This window comes from Chiloscyllium plagiosum, chromosome 16 (genome assembly GCF_004010195.1).
Source record: "Chiloscyllium plagiosum isolate BGI_BamShark_2017 chromosome 16, ASM401019v2, whole genome shotgun sequence".
Lineage (NCBI taxonomy): Eukaryota > Metazoa > Chordata > Chondrichthyes > Orectolobiformes > Hemiscylliidae > Chiloscyllium > Chiloscyllium plagiosum.
The window spans coordinates 22,951,282-22,973,904 of record NC_057725.1 but is presented as its reverse complement, the minus strand read 5'-3'; the positions used below and the strand labels follow the sequence as shown (position 1 = coordinate 22,973,904).

General features: G+C 40.6%; 1 protein-coding gene across 1 annotated transcript in view; it reads left to right on the top strand.

The window, feature by feature from the left end:
* The window catches only part of eif3m (eukaryotic translation initiation factor 3, subunit M), a 63,851-nt gene that overhangs the window by 35,779 nt on the left and 5,449 nt on the right, over positions 1-22,623 (top strand). The window contains exons 6-9 of the mRNA XM_043705542.1: positions 5,773-5,856; positions 6,870-6,969; positions 10,561-10,642; positions 19,916-20,059. Coding sequence (XP_043561477.1) covers positions 5,773-5,856; positions 6,870-6,969; positions 10,561-10,642; positions 19,916-20,059 — 410 coding nt within the window. The remainder of the gene's footprint in view (positions 1-5,772; positions 5,857-6,869; positions 6,970-10,560; positions 10,643-19,915; positions 20,060-22,623) is intronic.

Genomic DNA, 22,623 nt, shown 5'->3' with positions numbered 1-22,623 from the left:
CTACAACATTCTTCGTCACTATCCACAACTCCACCGATCTTAGTGTCATCTGCAAATTTACTAACCCACCCTTCTACGCCCTCATCCATGTCGTTTATAAAAATGACGAACAGCAGTGGACTCAGCACCGACCCTTGCAGTACACCACTGGTAACCGGACTCCAGGATGAACATTTCCCATCAACCACCACCCTCTGTCTTCTTTCAGCAAGCCAATTACTGATCCAAACTGCTATATCTCCCACAATCCCATTCCTCCACATTTTGTACAATAGCCTACTGTGGGGAACCTTATTGAACACCTTGCTGAAATCCATATACATCACATTAACCGGTTTACTCTCATCTACGTGTTTGGTCACCTTCTCAAAGTACTCAATAAGGTTTGTGAGGCAAAACCGTGTCGACTATCCCTGATCAAATTATTCTTTTCCAGATGATTATAAATCCTATCTTTTATAACCTTTTCCAACACTTTACCAACAACTGAAGTATGGCTCACTGGTCTATAAATACTAGGATTGTTTCTACTCCCCTTCTTGAACAGGGGAACCACATTTGCTATCCTCCAGTCTTCTGGCACTATTCCTGTAGACAATGACGATTTAAAGATCAATGAGAAGGATTCTGGGTAATCCAAGATGGAGGACAGGAAAAATTTCTGGCTGTAAGAGCTGCTCCTTTTTTTTTTTAGGTATTTTAGGTGTTGGAGGTGATTTCCTTGAATTCCAGGAGCAGCAATTACTGTTTTATATGCTGTTGCATTGTTTTGGAACTTTGGAAAAAAAAGTCAAAACAACAGCAGTTTTAAAAGGGAGAAGAGCAGACAAAGAAAGCACATGGTGAGGACAGTGCAGGAGAGAGAGAAAGAGAGAGAGAACCTACACAGCTACCGCCTTTGCTGTTTGAATTCGTGTACGTGTATGGAATGAGCTGCCAGAGGCTAGTACAATTGCAACATTTTAAGAGGCATTTGGATGGGTATATGAATAGGAAAGGTTTGGAGGGATATGGGCTGGGTGCTGGCATGTGGGACTAGATTGGGTTGGGATATCTGGTCGGCATGGACAGGTTGGACCGAAGGGTCTGTTTCCATGCTGTACATCTCTATGACTCTATGCCAAAGGCTCGGCAATCTCCTCCCTGGCTTCCCAGAGGATCCTAGGATAAATCCCATCCGGCCCAGGGGACTTATCTATTTTCACACTCTTCAGGATTTCTAATACCTTTTCCTTGTGAACCTCAATCACACCTAGTCTAGTAGTAATCTCCTCGACAACATTGTCGTTTTCTAGAGTGAATACTCTCAAAAAATATTCATTTAAAGCTTCCCCTATCTCCTCTGACTCCACACACAACTTCCCACTGCTATCCTTGATTGGCCCTAATCTTACTCTTGTCATTCTTTTATTCCTTAAATACCTATAGAAAGCCTTAGGGTTAACCCAATCCTATCCACTAATGACTTCTCATGTCTCCTCCTGGCTCTTCTGAGCTCTCTCTTTAGGTCTTTCCTTGTAACCCTGAAGCACCCTAACTGAGCCTTCACATCTCATCCTAACATTAGCCTTCTTCTTCCTCTTGACCAGAGATTGAACTTCCTTCGTAAACCACAGTTCCCTCCCTGCCTGACAGGTACATACTTATCTAGGACACACAGTAGCTTTTCATTGAATAAGCTCCATATTTCTAATGTGCCTATCTCCTCCAGTTTCCTTCCCCATCCTATGCTTCCTAAATCTTGCTTAATCGCATCATAATTGCCTTTCCCCCAGCTGTAACTCTTGCCCAGTGGTATACATCTATCCCTTTCTATCGCTAAAGTAAACATAACAGAATTGTGATCGCTATCACCAAAGTGCTCACCTACTTCCAAGTCTAACACCTGGCCGGGCTCATTACCTAGGACCAAATCTAATGTGGCTTCGCCCTTTGTTAGCCTGTCCACATACTATGTCAGGAAGCCCTCCTGCACACACTGGACAAAAACTGACCCATCTATAGTACTCATAATATAGTGTTCCTAGTCAATATTTGGAAAGTTGAAGTCCCCCATGACAACTACCCTGCCTGTCTGTCTCTCTCTCTCTCTCTCTCTCCTATCGAGAATCATCTTTGCAATCCTTTCCTCTACATCTCTGGAACTATTCGGAGGCCTATAGAAAACTCCCAACAGGGTGACCTCTCATTTCCTGTTTCTAACTTCAGCCCATACTACCTCAGTTGATGAGTCCCCAGACATCCTTTCTGCAATTGTTATACTGTCCTTGACCAACAATATCATACCTCCCCCTCTTTTACCATCTTCTCTATTCTTACTGAAACATCTAAATCCTGGAACCTGAAACAACCACTCCTCTCCCTGCTCTATCCATGTCTCCGAAATGGTCACAATATCGAAGTCCCAGGTACCAACCCATGCTGCAAGTTCACCCACCTTATTCTAGATGCTCCTGGCATTGAAGTAGACACACTTCAAACCAACTTCTTGCTCGCCGGTGCCATCTTGCATCCCTGAAACTTGATTTTGGACCTCCCTACTCTCCACCTTTTCTATACTCGAACTACAATTTTTGGTTCCCATCCCCCTGCTGGATTAGTTTAAACCCACTCCAATAGCCTTAGCGAATTTCCCCCACAGGATATTGATACCTCTCTGGTTCAGATGAAGACCATCCTGCTTGTAGAGGTCCTACCTACCCCAGAAAGAGCCCCAATTATCCAAGAATCCAAAACCCTCCCTCCTGCACCATCCCTGTAGCCACGTGTTCAACTCCTCTCTGTCCCTATTCCTTGCCTCACTAGCACATGGCATAGGCAACAAACCAGAGACAACAACTCTGTTCGTCCTAGCTCTAAGCTTCCATCCTAGCTCCCTGAATTTCTGCCTTAAATCCCCATTTCTCTTCCTACCTATGTCGTTGGTGCCTATGTGGACCACGACTTGGGGCTGCTCCCCCTCCCCCTCCCAAAAACACAATCAGAGACATCATGAATCCTGGCACCTGGGAGGCAACACACCAACCGTGAGACTCTCTCGTCCCCACAGAACTTCCTATCTGTCCCCCAAACTATGGAGTTCCCAATGACTACTGCTCTGCTCCTCTTTTCCCTTCCTTTCTGAGCAGCAGGGACAGACTCTGTGCCAGAGCCCTGTACCGTACTGCTTTCCCCGGTAAGTCCCCCCCCCCCGCAACAGTATCCAAAACGGTATACTTATTGTTGAGGGGAATGGCCACAAGGGATCCCTGCACTGCCTGCTGGTTCCCTTTCCGTCCCCTGACTGGTAACCCATTTGCCTTTTTCTTGAACCTTGGGAGTGACTACCTTCTTGTAACTCCTCTCAATAACAGCCTCTGCCTCCCGAATGATCCGAAGTTCATCCAGCTCCAGTTCCCTAACGTGGTTTTCGAGGAGCTGGAGTTGGGTGCACGTCCCGCAGATGTAGTCAGCAGGGACACTAGTGGTGACCCTTACTTCCCACATTCTGCAGGAGGAACTTTCAACTCCCTAACCTCGATTCCCAGTATTCTAAATTCCCAAAGAGACTGTTGAAAAAATAAGGAATAAAAAAAACTCGTTACCTTACCAATCTGGCGCAGAGATTTTTTTTTTGGTTAGAGGAGGAGGATGGGTGGGAGACACTACCCAAGTAGTGTTTCGGGTAACACAACCACACAAATATGACTTCCCAGAAGTCCTTCGCTCCTCCCTCGCACCTCTCGGCAAATGGAGGCCCGACTCCTGAGGTAAGTCCCTTTTAATGCGGGAAAACTCACCCTTCCTGGCAGCCCTTGCTTCACCACTCCTACTCTCCTCGCCGCTCTGGCAAAATGTTTTGGAAGTCTGTCCTGTTTAATTCTCCTGATTTTTAAAGTCCTGTTAGAAAGGATGAGATTCTGTTTAACAGCTGTGGGGTCAGGTCTAGAATTCTTAGAGGCATGGCATTCTAACCAGAACTCCACCAATAAACACATCAACTTAGGTCCTATCTACCTTCCCTTGGAAAAAAAACAAAAATGACATCACCCACCTTAAGAAACCAAGACCTATAAATAGAGTGGTGGGGCAGAGCTCCAGCTCTTCACCAGAGACTCTCACTGATGATGTTACCTCGTATGATGAAATGTCTGAAAACAAACCTTCAAGTTCAGCGAGCTAACTTACAGACTTATAATGACCAAGTAACATATTATAGTGAGTTAATAGGAAAATGATTTTCAGTGAATTCAAAGAGATTATTGTCATAAGAATTCCAAGCTATCTGTTCAGATTCCACAATAGATCATAATAGATTCTTAATTTGGTATGAAGATGTGCTATATTTTAAAGCAACTAAGTTTTAATAATGAAAATCTGAATTTCATTAATTTTTTCTGCCTTTTGCATTTCTCATTAAATTTCAAAATAAAACGTAGCAAAACAACTCTCAAAAACAGCAATACTACAATTTCAGTAACTTCTAAATTGCCCTATCTGCAACTGAAGTCATTATTTATTGAATAGAAATTAGGCTTCTTACTCTATGCTACTCTCTCCCCACCCCCACCCTCCCCTAGCTTATCTCTCCACGCTTCAGGCTCTCTGCCTTTATTCCTGATGAAGGGCTTTTGCCCGTAACGTCGATTTTGCCTGTCCTCGGATGCTGCCTGAATTGCTGTGCTCTTCCAGCACCACTGATCCAGAATCTGGTTTCCAGCATCTGCAGCCATTGTTTTTACCTTTTTGAAATGCTCAGACAGGTTTTATTTAATTGCAAAGTACAGTTCTTGGGATACACACATTTTCATGATAGTGCCTTGACCAACTTGAGTCCACTGCCAACTGATCAGAATGTGATTTTTTATGACACACAAATTTATTGTTCTTGCATCTGTTCAGATGAGTGTTAGATTAAAAATTATTAACAGAATTTCTCTCTCTTTATTTAACTTGATTCAAACTTTTATATAACCGAACAACTATTGTAACCTTGTAATACTGCATATATTCTGATTTAAATGGTACTACCAGAGATTTGATTATAACCTGTTCAGCAATATTTAAATGGTCAGATAAGTAATTTCATCCTTGGTTCTGTTTTCCTGCCCTATACCGAAACCTCCATCTTGGAAGTTTCAATTGACCTAGCATCCAGACTCTCTTGAGGGAGACTGTTCCACATATCCACTATCTTTTTATAAATATGAGTGGCATGTTGGCTCAGTGATTAGCACTGCTGCCTCAGTGCCAGGGACCCAGGTTCCATTCCAGCCTCAGGTAGAGTTTGCACGTTCTCCTCTGGGTGTTCTGCTTTCCTCCCTTAAACCAAAGACGTGCAGCTTAGGTGAATTGGACAAGCTAAATTGCCCACAGTGTTCAGGTATGTGTAGGTCAGGTGCATTAGTCATGGGAAATGTAGACCGATAGGGTAGGGAAATGGTTCTGAGTGGGGCCCTCTTCGGAGGGTTGGTTTGGACCTGTTAGGCCAAATGGCCTGTTTCCACAGGGATTCTATGATCCGTCTTCTGATTTCACCACTGAATCAACTAGTTCCAGCTTTGAAGATTGTGTCCCCTTGTTCTGGGTACTAACCATTTCCACCACCCCCCCCCCCCCCCAAAGGAATACCTTTTATATGCCAACTTTTTTGAATAATTTTAAACATCATGATAAGTATTAGAACATCACTCAATCTTGAATGCAAACCTGACCTTGGATTTTTTAAATGATTATGCTTTAATTCCTTTTTATATCTGGTTTATGTACTGAATTGTTAAAACTTTTTGACAGTGATTCTGCAGCTAAAATTATGGTGGAATTGCTCGGCAGCTATACAGAAGATAATGCCTCACAGGCAAGAGTTGATGCTCACAGGTAAAGTCATTTTAATTTTGTTTTTTCCAGTTCGCACCATCTAAGTTACCGAAATATTTCCCTTTCAAGTAACTTTGATTTATGTAATAAATGTTCTCAAATGCTACCAAATTGTGTGCTGCAAGTTACCAAATGATTGTAGTCGTAATATTGACAGCACAGAAACAGATGCTTCTATCCAACTAATCCATTGCTAACCATGTTCTCAAACTAAACTATTCCCACCTGCCTGCATTTTGTACATATCCCTCCAAACCTTCCCTATTCATATACTTATCCAAGTGACTTATAACATTATAATTAGCTGCATCCACCACTTCCTCTGGCAGTTCATTCCACACACTAACCACTTGCTGCTTTTAAAAAAAGTTGCCCCTCGTGTCCTTGTTTAGACTTTCTCCTCTCGCCTTAAAAAAAAAACCTCCTAAGTTTTGAACTCCCCCACTGAGGGAAAAGACCTTTGCTTCACCTTACCTATGCCCCTCATGACGTTTTAAACCTCAAAGTTCATCCCCTCAACCTCCTGTGCTACAGTGAAGAAAAGTCCCGGCCTATTTTTATAACTCAAACCCTCCGTTCCCGGTAACCTCCTTGTAAACCTTTTCTGAACCATCTCCAATTTAATAATATCCTTCCCATAACAAACGACCAGAGCTGCACACAATACTCCAGAAGAGACCTTACCAATGTCCAGTACACCCTCAGTATGATATCCTAACTCCTATACTCAAAGGTTTGAGCAATTAAGGCAAACGTGCTAAATGGCTTCTTAACCACCCTTTCTACCTGTGATGCAAACTTCAAAGAATTATGTACCTGAACTCCTAGATCTTTCTATTCTACAACACTACCCAAGTCCCAACAATGAATTGTATATGTCCTGCCCTTGTTTGTTTTACCAAAATGCAAAATCTCACATTTATCTAAATTAAACACCATCTGCCACTCCTCCAGCTCAGTGGAGAATTTTGCAGCAGAAACAACAAATATTTTGTTGAATTTCTCTCTGATAGGTGCATTGTAAGAGCACTGAAGGATCAAAACACATTTCTTTTTGACCATCTACTTGCTTTGAAACCTGTTCGATTTCTGGAAGGGGAGCTTATTCATGATGTGAGTAGTCGAACCATTGCAGATTGGTTACATATTAAAGCCAGGATGTGCATTCATTCATGTACTACTTTAAGGAGATTTTTGTATTTTGTATTATTTGACTCTTACAAGTTACAAAATGAGGGGTAAAGGTCTGGCTGGACATCTTGCTTGTAAATGGTGTGTGATTCTTTTTTTTTAATGTGTATGTTTTTCTCATCGACTTGCTGAGATATTATTGGCCATCTCTGGAGCAGGTGGGACTTGAACACTGGTTCTACAGTAGGGACATTCAACTGCACCACAAGAGCCCCTGGAAGTTTATTTTGAGTGTAATTTAACCTGTTTTTCTAATCAACCTGTTCAGAGATGTTACTGCACATCTCTGGAACAAGGGGAACTTTAAAACAGTCCTTTTAAATTAACGCCTTCAGAGATGTTTCTACATACTACCAATCCAAGTGGGAGTTGAAGTCTGGTTTTTGGGCTCAGAGATAGGAACACCGCCACTGTTCCTCAGGAGTTCTGGTTCTACGAGGTTCAAGAGCTAGGTCAAACTACATTCTGTCTTGTGCTCTTTTCTATATAGCCATAATATGAGAACTGAAGTCATCCCATCTATGAAAACCCATTTGATGTTAAAGGTTGTTACTTCAGATACATTTTAGAAGAGTAGAGTAATTTTCCTTAGTAATGAGGTATTCATGGAGGTGCTGTGATTTAAGATTAATGCAGTGTTCCTTAAATCACTAGTGTTATAATTTAGACTGGTAAAGTTTTATATAATGCCCTGTCAAGTGCAATTGCAACTACTGGATGGATCCCAAAATTCCCTTTGATCTTTCTGTTATAACTATGGGAGCATTAGAGTCAAGAATACTGAGCAGTTGTTCTATTCCCCCACATGACTGAATTTGTTTTATTTAATGCAGTACTTTAAATTATCTTTCTCTATAGTTTGGGTTGTCTATAGCTTGAGTCAGACTCAGCCTATCAACCCTGATAAGTTTTCCCTTACAAATATCTGGAATGATTTGGAGATGCCGGTGTTGGACTGGGGTGTACAAAGTTAAAAATCACAAAACACCAGGTTAGAGTCCAACAGGTTTAATTGGAAGCACACGAGCTTTCGGAGCGACACTCCTTCATCCTGATGAAGGAGTGTCGCTCCAAAAGCTAGTGTGCTTCCAATTAAACCTGTTGGACTATAACCTGGTGTTGTGATTTTTAACTAAAAATATCTAGAAGCTAGTGCCAAAATTGGGAGAGCTGTCTCTCGGACAAGCAGTGGGCTGACCAGGTTGTCCTCTTGCAACCATAGTTGAAAGACCACCATTTGAGCCATAGGTAGGAAAGATCCAGTGAAGATAGTGGCACAGTGGTGTACAGTAGGGAGGGAGTTTCTCAGAGATTCAAAGAGTCATATAGCATGGAATCAGACCCTTCAGTCCAATTAGTCTATGCTAAACATAATCCCAAACTAAACTAGTCCACCTGCCTGCTTCTGGCCTATATCCCTCCAAACCTTTCCTATTCATGTACTTATCTAAGTGTCTTTTAAACATAATAGTGCCCGCATCTACCACATGAAGTAATAGAGTTGTACAGCATGGAAGTTCATTCCACATGCAAACAACCCTCTAAGTAAGAAAAAAATGTCCAGGTTGTGATGATTCTACTCCTTTAACAAGGAAATGTTGTCCTTGGCTTTTTGTTTCAGAGAGATCGTAAAAGACAGACTCCAAAAAGTCTACATTTGAAGGGTTTTAGGGCCAATTTGATTATAGCTAACAGATGCTGCCTCAGGCAAAAGGCTTTCAAGTTTATAAAAACAAACACTTGTACATTGAAAGGGGAGTAGCCAGTTCTCCCAGCTCAGATTTTCTCTGGTTTAGTCTGGCTAGTTACTGAAAGCAGTAGTGTTTTAAAGTTGCTGGGCCAAAAGAAACAGGTCCATACTTATCCTCCTCTTTATCTGACATCTCTCCTGTAGGAGCCTATATTTGATTTTACCTTTACTGCCAAGGGGTATTTATGGGATTGTTGCAAGTATTTGGAACAGCATCAAGTTGGTATGATCTGTTGAGTTTTCAGAGAGGTTACATTATTCAGTATTCTGTTTTCTTTTCTTTGTGTTTCATTCAATAATCTTGTGAAGCAATTCTGTTTTGTTTAAAACTAAGTGGTTTGACCAGCTGCATCTCTCCTGGAATATCTGCATTACATGTGTTTTAAAAAAACCTAGCAAAATTAGAGTCTTGGCTACTTTCTTGAAATGTTTTGAGGGAGTCTGGTCTGGTCCATAACAATGTCTTTTTAAAATCTCCCTCCTTTCACCTTAAAAAAAAAATTACCTTCTAGTCTTGAAATCCCCCATTCAGGGAAAAGACGCCTACCACTAAACCTGTCTTTACCCCTCATGTTTTACAAACCTCCAAGGTCACCTTGTAACCTCCTAATCATCCGTGATTAACCAGCCTTTTTTTATAACTCAAACTTTCCATACCCGATAACATCCTGTTAAATCTTTTCTGAACCCTCTCTAGCTTAATAATATCCTTCAGGTTGTACAACCTTAATGTGACTTCCTACCTCATACCCAAAGGACTGAGCAATGAAGTCCTATGTTATGGACTTAGTCACAATACTATAATATGAATGGACAGCTCTAAATTTACTAATTCCCACAAAATAGTGGTTGTACAGATTGCCATTCTGAAAATTGTAGAACATATTTTCGTACCATTGCTACCAAATGCCTTTGAGAGTAGTGATGTCAAATACTGTTTTAAGTTATGAGTATATGAATTTTGAGTATTTCTAAATAAATACTACCTCTCACTGCACAGAGATTGATGAACAAGTGCTTCATAAGCAGTGCTAAAATTAGAAATTTGCAAATGAAAATTTGGTTTAAAGAGGGAAGGAGGTTTTTAAAAATAAAGTACTTATTTTTGATCCTTTCATATTATTAGGTGGTGAGTGCTTTGGCTCTAAGCTAGAAAATTTATCCATGTTATTACTTTAAATTGGTATCAGAACAGATAAGTACTTAAAAAGGTTTGAGAGGACAATTGCTGTGACTTCAATATGTGGGAGTTTGTGAAAAAGGATTGTGATTCTGGAACCAACTCTGGGCACATTTCTGCAACTCAAGAAACTTTTGAGTCTGAGTGGCAGACATTGCAGGGCATGATACAGGAGGGGTATTAACTGGGCATTTTGTTTTAGGAGGCAGTCGTACCACTTGGGTTGAGTAGAACTTTGTGTCAGTCTGGGATAAAAGGGGGTGTGACTACAGGTATGGCTGATATATGGATCCAGGATGTAACGATAGAGGAACCTCAACCCTAAACTTTGGCTGAAAGCAGGATACCATTCAAAAGGGATGAAAATAATGTGGTAGTGATTGGAAACAATACAGAGTTGATACATACAGTTCTCAGCAGCCATAAGAAACTTTTCTTTTCCAAAGTATCTTCTGGTTTGAATAGTTCGCACAGTCTTCACTGTGAATAAATAAAGTATTTTAATTGTGTATCTGACATTTTGTATTTTGTACCTTCACAGTAGAATTTATATTAACCTGATATATCTGTTCCCTTTCAATAGCTTTTGACAATTTTTGTCAGTGGAAAATTAGCAGCGTATGTCAAATTCTACCAGAATAACAAAGACTTCATCGATTCACTAGGTGAGATTTCATTCCTTCAAATTATAGCAAGAATTTAAAGACAGTATTGTAGTTAAAAAGATGCATTTTATTTTCATCACTAGATCCTTCAAGAAGGGGATTACTTCACTGAAATCTTGCATTTCAAAATCTTTAAACATAAACACCCTCCACCATCAATGCATAGGATAGTAAAATATACCATCTAGATAATGCTCCGCAGCAACTTGCCAAGGTTTCTTTGGCATCACCTTCCAAACCTGTCATGTACCATCTAGAACAACCAAGGCAGCATATGCATGAAAATATTACTACCTGAATTTGAACTTAATTTATTGTCACGTGTACTGAAGCACAGTGCGAAACTTTGTCTTGCGAGCAATACAGGCAGATCACATAGTTAAATAGCATAGATAAGTAAATAATAGGTAAATAATGGCAAAAGCCAAAACACAGGTACAGGCAATTGCTAAGGGTTTGAGAGTCCATTCAGTATTCTAACAACAGTAGGGTTGAACTGGTTTTGAAACTGGCTGGTGCACGTTCAGGCTTCTGTACAATCTCCCCGATGGTAGAGGTAGAAAAGCATTGCCAGGGTGGGATGGATCTTTGAGAATGCTGGCGACCTTTCCTTGACAGCGGGCCTGGTAGATGGATCCTATAGATGGGAGGTTGGCCTTTGTGATTGTCCGGGCCAAGTTCACCACTCTTATAACAGTCTCTGAACTAGAATTGTAGTTGCAATACCAGGTAGTGATGCATCCAGACAGAATGCACTCTGTAGTGTACCTATAAAAGTTGGCAGGGATATTCGCCGTCATGCCAAATTTTCTGAGCTGCCTGAGAAGGAAGAGACGTTGTTGGGTCTTTGTAACAAGTGCATTCACATGAAGAGTCTAAGAAAGCTTGTTGTTGATGACCACTCCCAGGAGCTTGACCTACAAATTACTTTACAACCCCCACACCATCCTGTCTTGTTGCATCACTGTTGATTGGTCAACATCTACAGGCCCCTCCCAAAAATACTGTAGCTGTATCTGTGCCGTGTGGAGTTTAATAACGTGACAAATATTGAATTATATTTGCCTATCCTTAGTTGCCTGAGAATACTGAGATGGGTTTTCGTAGAAACTGCTATATGAAATTTGATGTAGCTGGCATGCTTGGATCATTTCAGAAGAAAGTTGAGTCAACTTTCTGGTTCAGGAGTCATGTATACTTAAGGGTGACTGGTTAAGGATGATAGGTTTTGTACAATAAGTACTATACTTCAAAAATAAAATCTATTAATTGTAAACAGCTTTGGGATATATTGAAGCCATGAAAGTGGCATTTTACTAAATTTTCACAATAATCCAGTTTCATGTTCACTTGTACTTGACTCTAATTTCTGAATTTTTTTCAGACTGAAATTAGATTCTCAAATTGAGATGGTATGATTTGTCTTTGATATTCTATAGACATAATCAGGCATCTGACAATAATGTAACAACTGGAGTACAAGGTATGCAGAAATGCAATGCCAGATTTGAATTCTCGGCTTCCTCGTTTTTGTCTGAATTTGATAAATCAAAAATTCATTGGACCTCAATTAAGCAATTTAGTTCAGCTCCAGTATGGAAGAATCACCGTGGTTGTACTTCAGTACACACAGCAGTTGATCACAGAACAGCACTGAAGGAGTCTTTCCAACTACCCCGAAGTCTGCTTAGGCTTGAATGCAAGTTGTCATTGAAAAGGTGTGAGATGGCAAATAGAGGTTATAAATGCATGCTCAACAATAAGTTATTAAATCTTCTCAAACATTGGCCTACTGCCTTAGTTGCTCAAATGTATTAAAAACAATTGACTATGGATTAGTACTTTAAAAATGGCTTTTTTTTTTATTTTTGGCATTAAACTAATGCATTAGAGTTTATAAAGTGAAACCTAAATTGCTGCTTTTGTACAGTAGCTACTTATGAAAGAAATAATTTTCCAAAGATGAAGAAAAAAACCTTTATACTGATCTAACACTATTCTCATTGTCTTGTTCTTGTGAAGCAGCAGGGCTTGAGTTTGGTTTGTGATTCCTAATCTTTCTCTTTTTGGAAAGTGTTGAGCAAAAAGAACAAGGAACTCCACAAAAACATAAGAAATTGGCTCACTCCTGCTCCTATCAGTCCCTCAAGCATCCCCTTTCAAATTTCAAGGGCATGGCTGATTTGCCCCAGGCCTTGACTCTTTTTTTTGCTCATCAAAGCCCTTGATTCCCTAATAACTCCAAAACGTAATCATGAGCTCTTCAAATACTTTGGGATCTAGCCTCCACAACTCTAAGAGTAGAGAATTTCAGACCTTGATTACCTTCTGGGAGAAGAAATTCCTTCATGTTCTCCATTTTAAATGAGTGTCGTCTTCTTTTGTAACTATGTCCTCTAGTTTGAGTTTCTCCCACTGGTGAAAACGTTATCCCAACATCTACCAATGTTATGCCCACCCCCCCCCCCCCCCCTCCGAATACTGGATGTTACAATTCTTCTAAACTCTCATGAATAATGGTCGAACCTCTTTAGTTTATCATGCTGAGTCAACTCCTTTATCCCAGGAATCAGCTAAGTTAATCTGTTTTGAACAACCTCCAATGCTGCAGTATATCCTTTCTTAAATAAACAATGTAGAGTTTTCCACAGTGCCTCAGCAACATCCTGTACATTCGTATTAAGAGTTCTTTATTTTTAAAAACTCTAAACCTATAGCAATAAAAGACAAAGTTCCTTTTGTCTCCATAATTACTTGCAGTACCTGAAAGCTAACCTTTTGTGCTTCACCCACAAGATCACCAAGGTCCCTCTGTACTGTACACCTTTTGTGGTGTCTCTACATTTAAGTAATAATCTATGTTTTTATTCATCCTACCAAAAGTATATGATTTCACACTTCCCAACATTAAACTCTATCTGCTGGTTTTTGCTCACTCACCGGACCTATCTGTATCGGCTTTGCAGATTCCATATATCCTCATTAGAACGTGCTCTCGCGCCTATTTTTGTATCATCAGAAAATTTAGATACATCGTACGCCTAATGAGTTCCAAGGCATGATCCTTGTGGCACTCCATCATTTGCGTTTTTCCAACCTGATAAAGACCCATTAATCCTGACTTTGAATTCTCTTTGCCAACCAATTTATTACCTATTCTAACACATTACCAACAGTACCAAAGAGCTCTAATCTTGTGCAATAGCCTGACTTGAATCCTTCTACAAATACAAATCTACATCTAACAGTTTCCCTTTATCGCCTCTAAATGTTCTGTCCTCAAAGAATTCTAGCAAATTTGTCAAACATAATTTCTTTCACAAAACCATGTTGACTGTATTAAGCTTTTCTAAATATCTTGCTATTTCTTCCTTAATAATGGTCTCTAGAATTTCCTAATTAGAATCCCTACAGTGTGGAAACAGGCCCTTCGGCCCAACAAGTCCACACCGAAGAGTAACCTACCCAGACCCATTCCCCTACTCCCTACTAATGCACCTATCGCTATGGGTAATTTAGCATGGCCAAATCACCTCATCTGCACATCTTTGGATTGTGGGAGGAAACTGGAGCACCTGGAGGAAACCCACGCAGACACTGGGAGAATGTGCAAACTCCACACAGACAGTCGCCTGAGGTGGAATTGAACCCGGGTCCTTGGTCCTGCGAGGCAGCAGTGCTAACCACTGAGCCACCGTGCTTGACATGTTAGGCCGACTAGCCTATAGTTTCCTGCTTTCTATCTCCCTCCCTCTTGAAGAGGGGTGTCACATTAGTAGGGTTTCAATCTGTTCTACCCTCATAGAACTCAATGGGTTTTGGAATAATTTGACCAATTCCTCCATTATCTTTGCAGCCATTTGATTTAAAACTATTAAATGCAGGTCATAAACTCTGGATAATTTGTCCACCTTCAGTCCTATAGTGCCATGTTTATCTGTTTAAAAGTGGAGATGTTAGACACTTGCACTCTACCTGAAATAGTTGGCTTGAAATCAGAAGATGCCTTGGAACAAGTGCTTCAAGTAATTTTGGGTAGTGGAATGAGCAATTGTATCCTTGACCCAAGACATGATTCTCCAATCTAAGGTGAGAATTCAGTCATTTAGGAGGATAATGAGAAGAAATTTCTTGATCTGAATCTTTGGAATTTTCTACCTAAAGGCCTATGAATGCTCCGGTTTGAGTATATTCACAGTGCAGATGGATAGATTTTTGGATATGAAAAGAATCAAGCGATAGGGTGGAAAAGTGGAATGAAAGTAAATAATCAACTGTGATTACGTTGTATGGTAGAGCAGACTTGAGTGTTTCTTGTGTTCATGATTGTGAAGTTTTATTGGATCTTTAAGTTTGATGTGACATGCTATATTGCTGCTCTGGTAATGCTGCATGTTGTGGCATAATGCATAAATTTGTGGTTTTATGTCATTGCTTGTCTGGATGGTTCAGATTTTTTAGCACATCACCTGTATCAATTCACCACTGTATTTTTAAATATCACTTGAAAACTTTCACATTGGTTTTAGATAAAGAAAGAGAGTTGAGAACTTTCAAGGAGATAGACTACCAGTACTGATATCCATTGGTCATTAGGATCAGTCTTTGTTAAGAGGTCACTTTGTTTGCGAGGTGAAATTATACCCATCAGTGTCCCTTGACCTGCACATTCTCATTATACAGCAGTTTGGGGGGGATCATTGTTTTTAGCATTAACCTTCTGACCTTTAAAAGCATCAATTGCAGCATTTAATGTGCTGACTCTACAGTTTCTGTTTATTTACAAAAAGTGTTTACAACCGCTTATCACCAAGAGCTATACTTGAGAGGAATCTGATTAAACATACATATAAGTTCTAGAGCAATAGTAATGGGAATGTAGAAAAGCTGAGCTCAGTGCATAGCTACAGAAAGCTGTTCAAGTTTCATCATTGTCTCCTTCATGAACTAGATAATCTGCTTCATTGCTTAAGGTGGGGAGTGTTGGTGTCAGCAGTCTCCTTATTTACGCCCAGCAGGAAGGAGTGGTAATTAACACTTCAGCACTCCCACAGTGCTGTGTAATTGACTGTTTAAAAGGTGCAATGATTTTGAGTATCTTATTTGTATTAAGATGTGATTTTCATATTGCATTTATTTTTTGATGGCAAGGTTTAACAAATGCAGAAATTGCTTAGTGATGCAGAATACTTTATTGCTGTATTAGGATTTTGACATAGCAGTAATAAGTAAATCCATTTGGCAGAAAATTAGATGCTTTTAAAGCTTGGTATCTGCTATCTCTTTACACAGGTCACGCTTGGAAATTAGTCTGCCAGAAAGTAAGCTATGTTTTGTGAGAAGATTTTAAGAATATTGGTTAGGAACTAGAATTTTTTTTGAGGGTTCCTTGAAAAAAATGTGTACCTTAATTTTTTCGAGAGTTACTTGATTTTTTTTTGTAGCTACTCAATTGATTTTAGTTAAAAATCACACAACACCAGGTTATAGTCCAACAGGTTTAATTGGAAGCACACTAGCTTTCGGAGCGACGCTCCTTCATCAGGTGATTGTGGAGGGCTCGATCGTAACACAGAATTTATAGTAAAAATTTGCAGTGTGATGTAACTGAAATTATACATTGAACAGCCTTTCATCTGTTAGAATACAGTGATAGTTTCACTTCTTTCATGTGTAAATCACAAAACCTTTTTTTTAAAGTTGCATTCTCGGGTTAGCTGTTCACAATGGTGATAGCTAGACAATATGTTGAAGGTGTTAGCCCCCTGTGTTCTCTGTCTGTGACCTGTTTAGACTGATTCCAATCTAAAAAGTGATATAACAGAATTTTACATAAATTCATGCAGTTTTTGAGCTCAGAGTTCTACATGAATGTATGTGGTTTTTGAGCAAAGTGCAATGTAACTCTGAAAGTACCATGTGTGTGTGTGTGTGTGTGTGTGTGTGTGTGTGCGCGCGTGTGTAGTGAGTGCAGAGTGTCTTAAGTCTGTGAGGGGGTGCATGTGTGGGTGTCTGCGTGTCTATAAGGGTGTGTGTGGGTGTCTGTGTGTGCATCTGTGTGTTGTGTAGTGCAATGGTGATCACCTGTAAGGTGACATGAACCCAAGGTCCTGATTGAGGCTCTCCCTATGGGTACCGAACTTAGCTGTCAGCCTCTGCTCGGCCACTTTCCTCTGCTGTCTGTCCCGAAGTCCACCTTGGAGGATGGTCACCCGAAGGTCCGAGGCTGAATGTCCTGGACCACTGAAGTGTTCCCCAACTGGGAGGGAACCCTCCTGTCTGTTGATTGTTGTGCGGTGCCCATTCATCCATTGTCGTAGCCTTTGCTCGGTTTCCCCAATGTACCATGCCTCCGGGAATCCCTGCCTGCAACGTATAAGATAGACAATGTTAGCTGAGTCACATGAGTACTTGCCATGTACACGGTGGGAGGTGTTCCCACGCGTAATAGTGGTATCTATGTCCACAATCTGACACGTTTTGCAGCGTCCACCGTGACAGGGTTGTATGAAGTTGTCCTGAGAGCCGGGCAGTTTGCTACGAACAATGATCTGTTTGAGGTTTGGCAGTTGTTTAAAGGCAAGTAGTGGAGGTGCTCATTCTCATTGATAATGTGTTGCAGGTCACGAAGAACATGGCGTAACTTTTCAGCCCCTGGGAAGTAATGAACAACGAAGGGTACCCTGTCAGTTGCAGCCTGTGTCTGTCTCCTGAGGAGGTCATTTCGGTTCCTTGTTGTGGCACGTCAGAACTGGCGGTCGATGAGTTGAACATCGTACCCCGTTCTTGTGAGGGCATCCTTGAGTACTTCCAGGTGTCCGTCACGTTCCTCCTCCTCTGAGCAGATCTGGTGTATGCATAGGGCTTGTCCATAGGGAATGGCTGTTTTAATATGTTTTGGGTGGAAGCTGGAGAAGTGTAGCATTGTGAGGTTGTCTGTGGGTTTGCAGTAGAGTGTGGTGCTGAGGTGTCCGTCCAATTGATTTTAGGGTTGGAGTCTCCTCTTTCTGTGATGCAAGTGCACATTTCAAAATCCATTGATTTGAAAATGTGGGCTGACACAAAAGTCCAAAATAAAATTGAGCATTAACACTTAAGCAATATACTCTTTTAGAAGTGCCTTAATGTACACATTCAAAGTTGCTTGCAGTTATCTCAACTTAATTGAACCCTCAATACCTGGTGCTTCCCAAACTATTTTCAATGTGACCATATTTCTGTGCACCTGCACATTCCTTCATGCATTGCTCTCTTTGCTCTGAGTCTATAAACTGTTGATGATTCATGCTTACGTCTCATTGGTTACAGAAGTTAACTTGCATTGAATTTAACTTGCCAGTCAAAATATTGCTTTCTCACAGGAGAATGAGTGGCGAGGGCTGGTGCACTATCTGAAACTTCAAATGGTGTGTTTCCATGTGGGATGTTCTTTCACTCTTTCCAGGGTTGCCTGAAAGTACTGATTTAAATATATTTAACTGCAGTTGGGGAAACATGCAGAGCGAAATTGAGCACAGGTCTGTCATCGTAGCTCATGGTTCAAAATACCCAAAGTCCTGACTTACAAATCAGTACCTTATGCCACTAGCTTTTTAACCTGTGAGTAGAACATTTGAGTGGATCTCTAGACCAACCTCTTTTAGCACTCTAGGCTGCACGTGGCAGAGTCTGAAGATGGCACATTGTTTTAAATCCTATTGAATCTCAGTGGAAGCAAATCAACCTTGATCCCTATGGGACTGCCAAAGAAGAGACACATTTAATGGGCTGATTATTGGGCAGTAGTATAGCCACGTAGTTATCAGCAAAACCACACGTACAGTCAGTTCTTCTATAATGCGATGGTTGTGTTCTTGTGCTATTCCGTATTATAGAAAAATCACGCTTTGAAAAAAGCACTTAAAGTGTTGGTGCTGAAATAGTATTACAGCCAACATATTTAATAAGTTTGCGCTATAGAAACAGCATCCCCAATTTGTCAATCATGTTACAGCAAATTTGCGAAGATGAAATGTGTGTTATAACAGAACAACCTGTACTACATTTTGTCTTCTCACTCAGCAAACATCTACAGTCCTTTTTTAAAGCTTTATGCTTTTGTATAAACAGTGAATCAGAAACAGCTAAGTAGCAATACAGATAGCAGCAGATGTATGCTTGAACTGCTGTTATACATTGAGTTTTATTTCCACAGTGAACATACTGTGAGAAACACCTGATTGACAAATAAACTTAGGAGCGTCTTTGCCTGACACAAATCCCATTATAGATAATTGCTTTTCTTGATTAACTTGTATTAAAACATTGCTGTAGCTTCCTACAAATGTTTATTAGGGAGTTTACTGCTATCACGAAAGCAAGGGGTTAAATGAAGGGAAAGCTCAGGTTAGTCCTGATGATACATACTCTTTTAATTCTTGTTGCCTTGCTCTGATTAAATATAACTTGAGATTTACTGTTCTGAATTAATTAGCATTGTACAATATTTACACTCAATATAACAAAAGGACAGCATGACATTTATGGATCACTAATGCATTACAAGATGAAGTTTTTCATGCAGTCTCCAACAGGTGGCATGATTCCTGAAGTCATAATTTGCCTTTTATTGATGTTGACAAGATCAGCCAGTTTCTTTTGTCAACTGCTTTGCCCTAACACATGTAGCCTTTCAATAAACCTAGTCTTTTCACAACCACCCTGCTTAAAGTTCATCAGTATTTCATTTGCATTTGTTAATTAAGAGTATGTACTAACTGATTTTGTGTAATTTTCTATTAAGCCCTATTAGCTGTAGTTTTGCCCTAGTGTACCTCATTCCAGTGAATTATGTTTTTCACTTATGTTGCCATTACTGCATTGTTTGATGAGGCAAAGTTAATTAAAATTTGAGCGCTAGCTGTAACACTATTCAAGATTTGCTTGCAATTCTATGAAGAAATGTTTGGACTTTAGTCTCTAATCATTTCATTTTCTATTGCCTTATTGTGCATTCATTGATTTTTGTACCAATGTTGCATGTATAATGTACTTCAGTAAATCCTTATAAACCTTTAAGTTTGAATTAGTGCTATTCTGGGTGTAATTGTTGGCCTGATGTTTGCTTTATTACATGCGAGGTTTAGTCAAATTTTGTTTAAATAACAACACTTAATATGGCTCAAAACTATCCACAAAACTCCTCCACATTGGAAATACTGCATACTAAAAATCCCCCAAAATTGTAGCAATGAAATGCTGGGAATACACCTTAACTAATTGCATTGGTTACAGGTCTTTCTCATGAACAGAACACAGCAAAGATGAGACTGCTAACTTTGATGGGAATGGCAGTGGACAACAAGGAGATTTCTTTTGATACTCTTCAACAGGAACTTCAGATCGCTGAAGATGATGTTGAAGCATTCATTATAGATGGTAAGTACAATTTCATCGTAGTTTACAAATAAAAATGTCTCATTTAAAGTGAACAAATCACAATAATTTAGGGATGTTGAATGTAACACACTAACTTTCCTTTGGACTCTAGTTTTGTTACCCTTTGGTACTTGGTGCAGCTGCTTGCTAATAAAATGTGGAAAGAGGTGTAACTGGGGAGAAAGGTAATTATGATGCGATTAGGCAAGATTTAGGATGCATAGGACAGGGAAGGAAACTGCAAGAGATGGACACACTTGAAATGTGGACCATAAGGCCTTTTATAGGTATATCAGGAATAAAAGAATGACTAGAGTAAGATTAGCGCCAATCAAAGATAGTAATGGGAAGTTCTGTGTGGAATCTGAGGACATAGGGGAAGCGCTTAATGAATACTTTTCATCAGTATTCACATTGGAAAAGGGCAGTGTTAGTGAGAATAAAGAGATACAGGCTACTAGATTAGATGGGCATGATTCGGAGATGCCGGTGTTGGACTGGGGTGTACAAAGTTAAAAATCACAACACCAGGTTATAGTCCAACAGGTTTAATTGGAAGCACACTAGCTTTCGGAGCGACGCTCCTTCATCAGGACAATCACCTGATGAAGGAGCGTCGCTCCGAAATCTAGTGTGCTTCCAATTAAACCTGTTGGACTATAACCTGGTGTTGTGTGATTTTTAAGATTAGATGGGATTACGGTTGACAAAGAGACTATTTTAGCAATTTTGGAAAATATGCTAATAGATAAGACCTTTGGGTCGGGTGGGATTTATCCTCGAATTCTCTGGGAAGCCAGGGACGAGATTGCAGAATCTTTGGCTTTGATCTTTGTCATCATTGTCCACAGTAGTAGTTCAAGAAGACTGGAGGATAGCAAATGTTGTTCCCTTGTTTAGGAAGGGAGTCGGAACAGCACTGGTAATTATAGGCCATTGAGCCTTACTTCGGTTGTGGATAAGGTGTTGGAAAAGGTTGTAAAAGATAGGATTTATAATCATCTGGAAAGAATAATTTGATTAGGGATAGTCAACACTGTTTTGTAAAGGGTAGGTTGTGCCTCACTAACCACATTGAGTTATTTGAGAAGGTGACAAAACAGATGGATGAAGATAAAGCGGTTGATGTGGTGTATATGGATTTCAGTAAGGCATTTGATAAGGTTCCACACGGCTATTGCACAAAATAATGAAGGTGATTTAGTAGTTTGGATCAAAAATTGGCTAGCTGAAAGAGGTCAGAAGGTAATGGTTGATGGGAAATGTTTACCCTGGAGCTCAGTTACTAGTGTTGTGCCACAAGGATCTTTTTTGGTGCCACTGCTGTTTTTCATTTTTATAAATGATCTGGATGTGGGCATAGAAATTTGGGTTAGTAAACTTGCAGATGACACTAAGGTCGGCAGAGTTGTGGATAGTGCCGAAGGATGTTGTGGGTTACAGAGGAACATAGATAAGATGCAGAGCTGGGCTGAGAGTGGCAAATGGAGTTTAATGCGGAAAAGTGTGAGGTAGTTCACTTCGGAAGACTTATTCGGCATGCAGAGTACTGGCCTAATGCTAAAATCCTTGGCAGTGTAGATAAAGAGAGATCTCTGTGTCCAGGTGCATAAATCCTTGAAAGTTGCCACCCAGGTTGATAGGGTGGTTAAGAAGGCATATGGTGTGTTGGCGTTTATTGGTAGGGGGATTGAGTTTCGGAGCCACAAGGTCATGCGTCAACTGTACAAGACACTGGTAAGACTGCACCTGGAGTATTGTGTACAGTTCTGGATTATTGAAAGGATGTGGAGGTTTTTGAAAGGGTTCTCAGAAGATTTACTACGATGTTGCCTCGTATGGAAGGAAGATCTTACGAGGAAAGGCTGTTTTCGTTGGAGAGAAGACGGTTGAGAGGTGACTTAATCGAAACAAGAAAGATAATCAGAGCATTAGGATAGGGTGGATGACCATGAGAACCTTTTTTCCTTGGATGGTGAAGGCTAACACGAGAGGATGTGGCTTTAAATTGAGAAGTGATATATTTAGGACAGGTATCAGGGGTAGCTTCTTTACTCAGAGGCGTGGAACAGCCTGCCTGCAACAGTAGTAGACTTGCCAACGTTAATGGCATTTAAATGGGCATTGGACAAACATGTGGATAAATAATGGAACAGTGTATGTTAAAATGGGCATCAGATTAATCTTCCATCGGCCTCCGAAATCAGTCCGGCGCCATTACACACGTGGCCGCTACATCGCCCGCGGCAATAGCTGCCGCCGACGATGACGTCACTTCTGCCCCCACCGACCTCGCAGCCTCCGCGATCGCCGCCCAGACAACCGCCTCCACGATCGCCATGAAGACAATCGCCGACAGATTCGCGACCTCGGGGAATAACTCTGCCTCTGTGGTCGCCGCAGCCACTTCCGCCCCCAGTGACATCACTAACCTACACGCCCACAACGCCGCATGTGTCTCTGCCTCCATGCCTAACCCCGCCGAGTTCCGTCACCACGCCTAACCCCGCCCCCACGACGATCTCCGTCACCACGTCTAACCCCGCCCCTTCGCCGATAAGTCG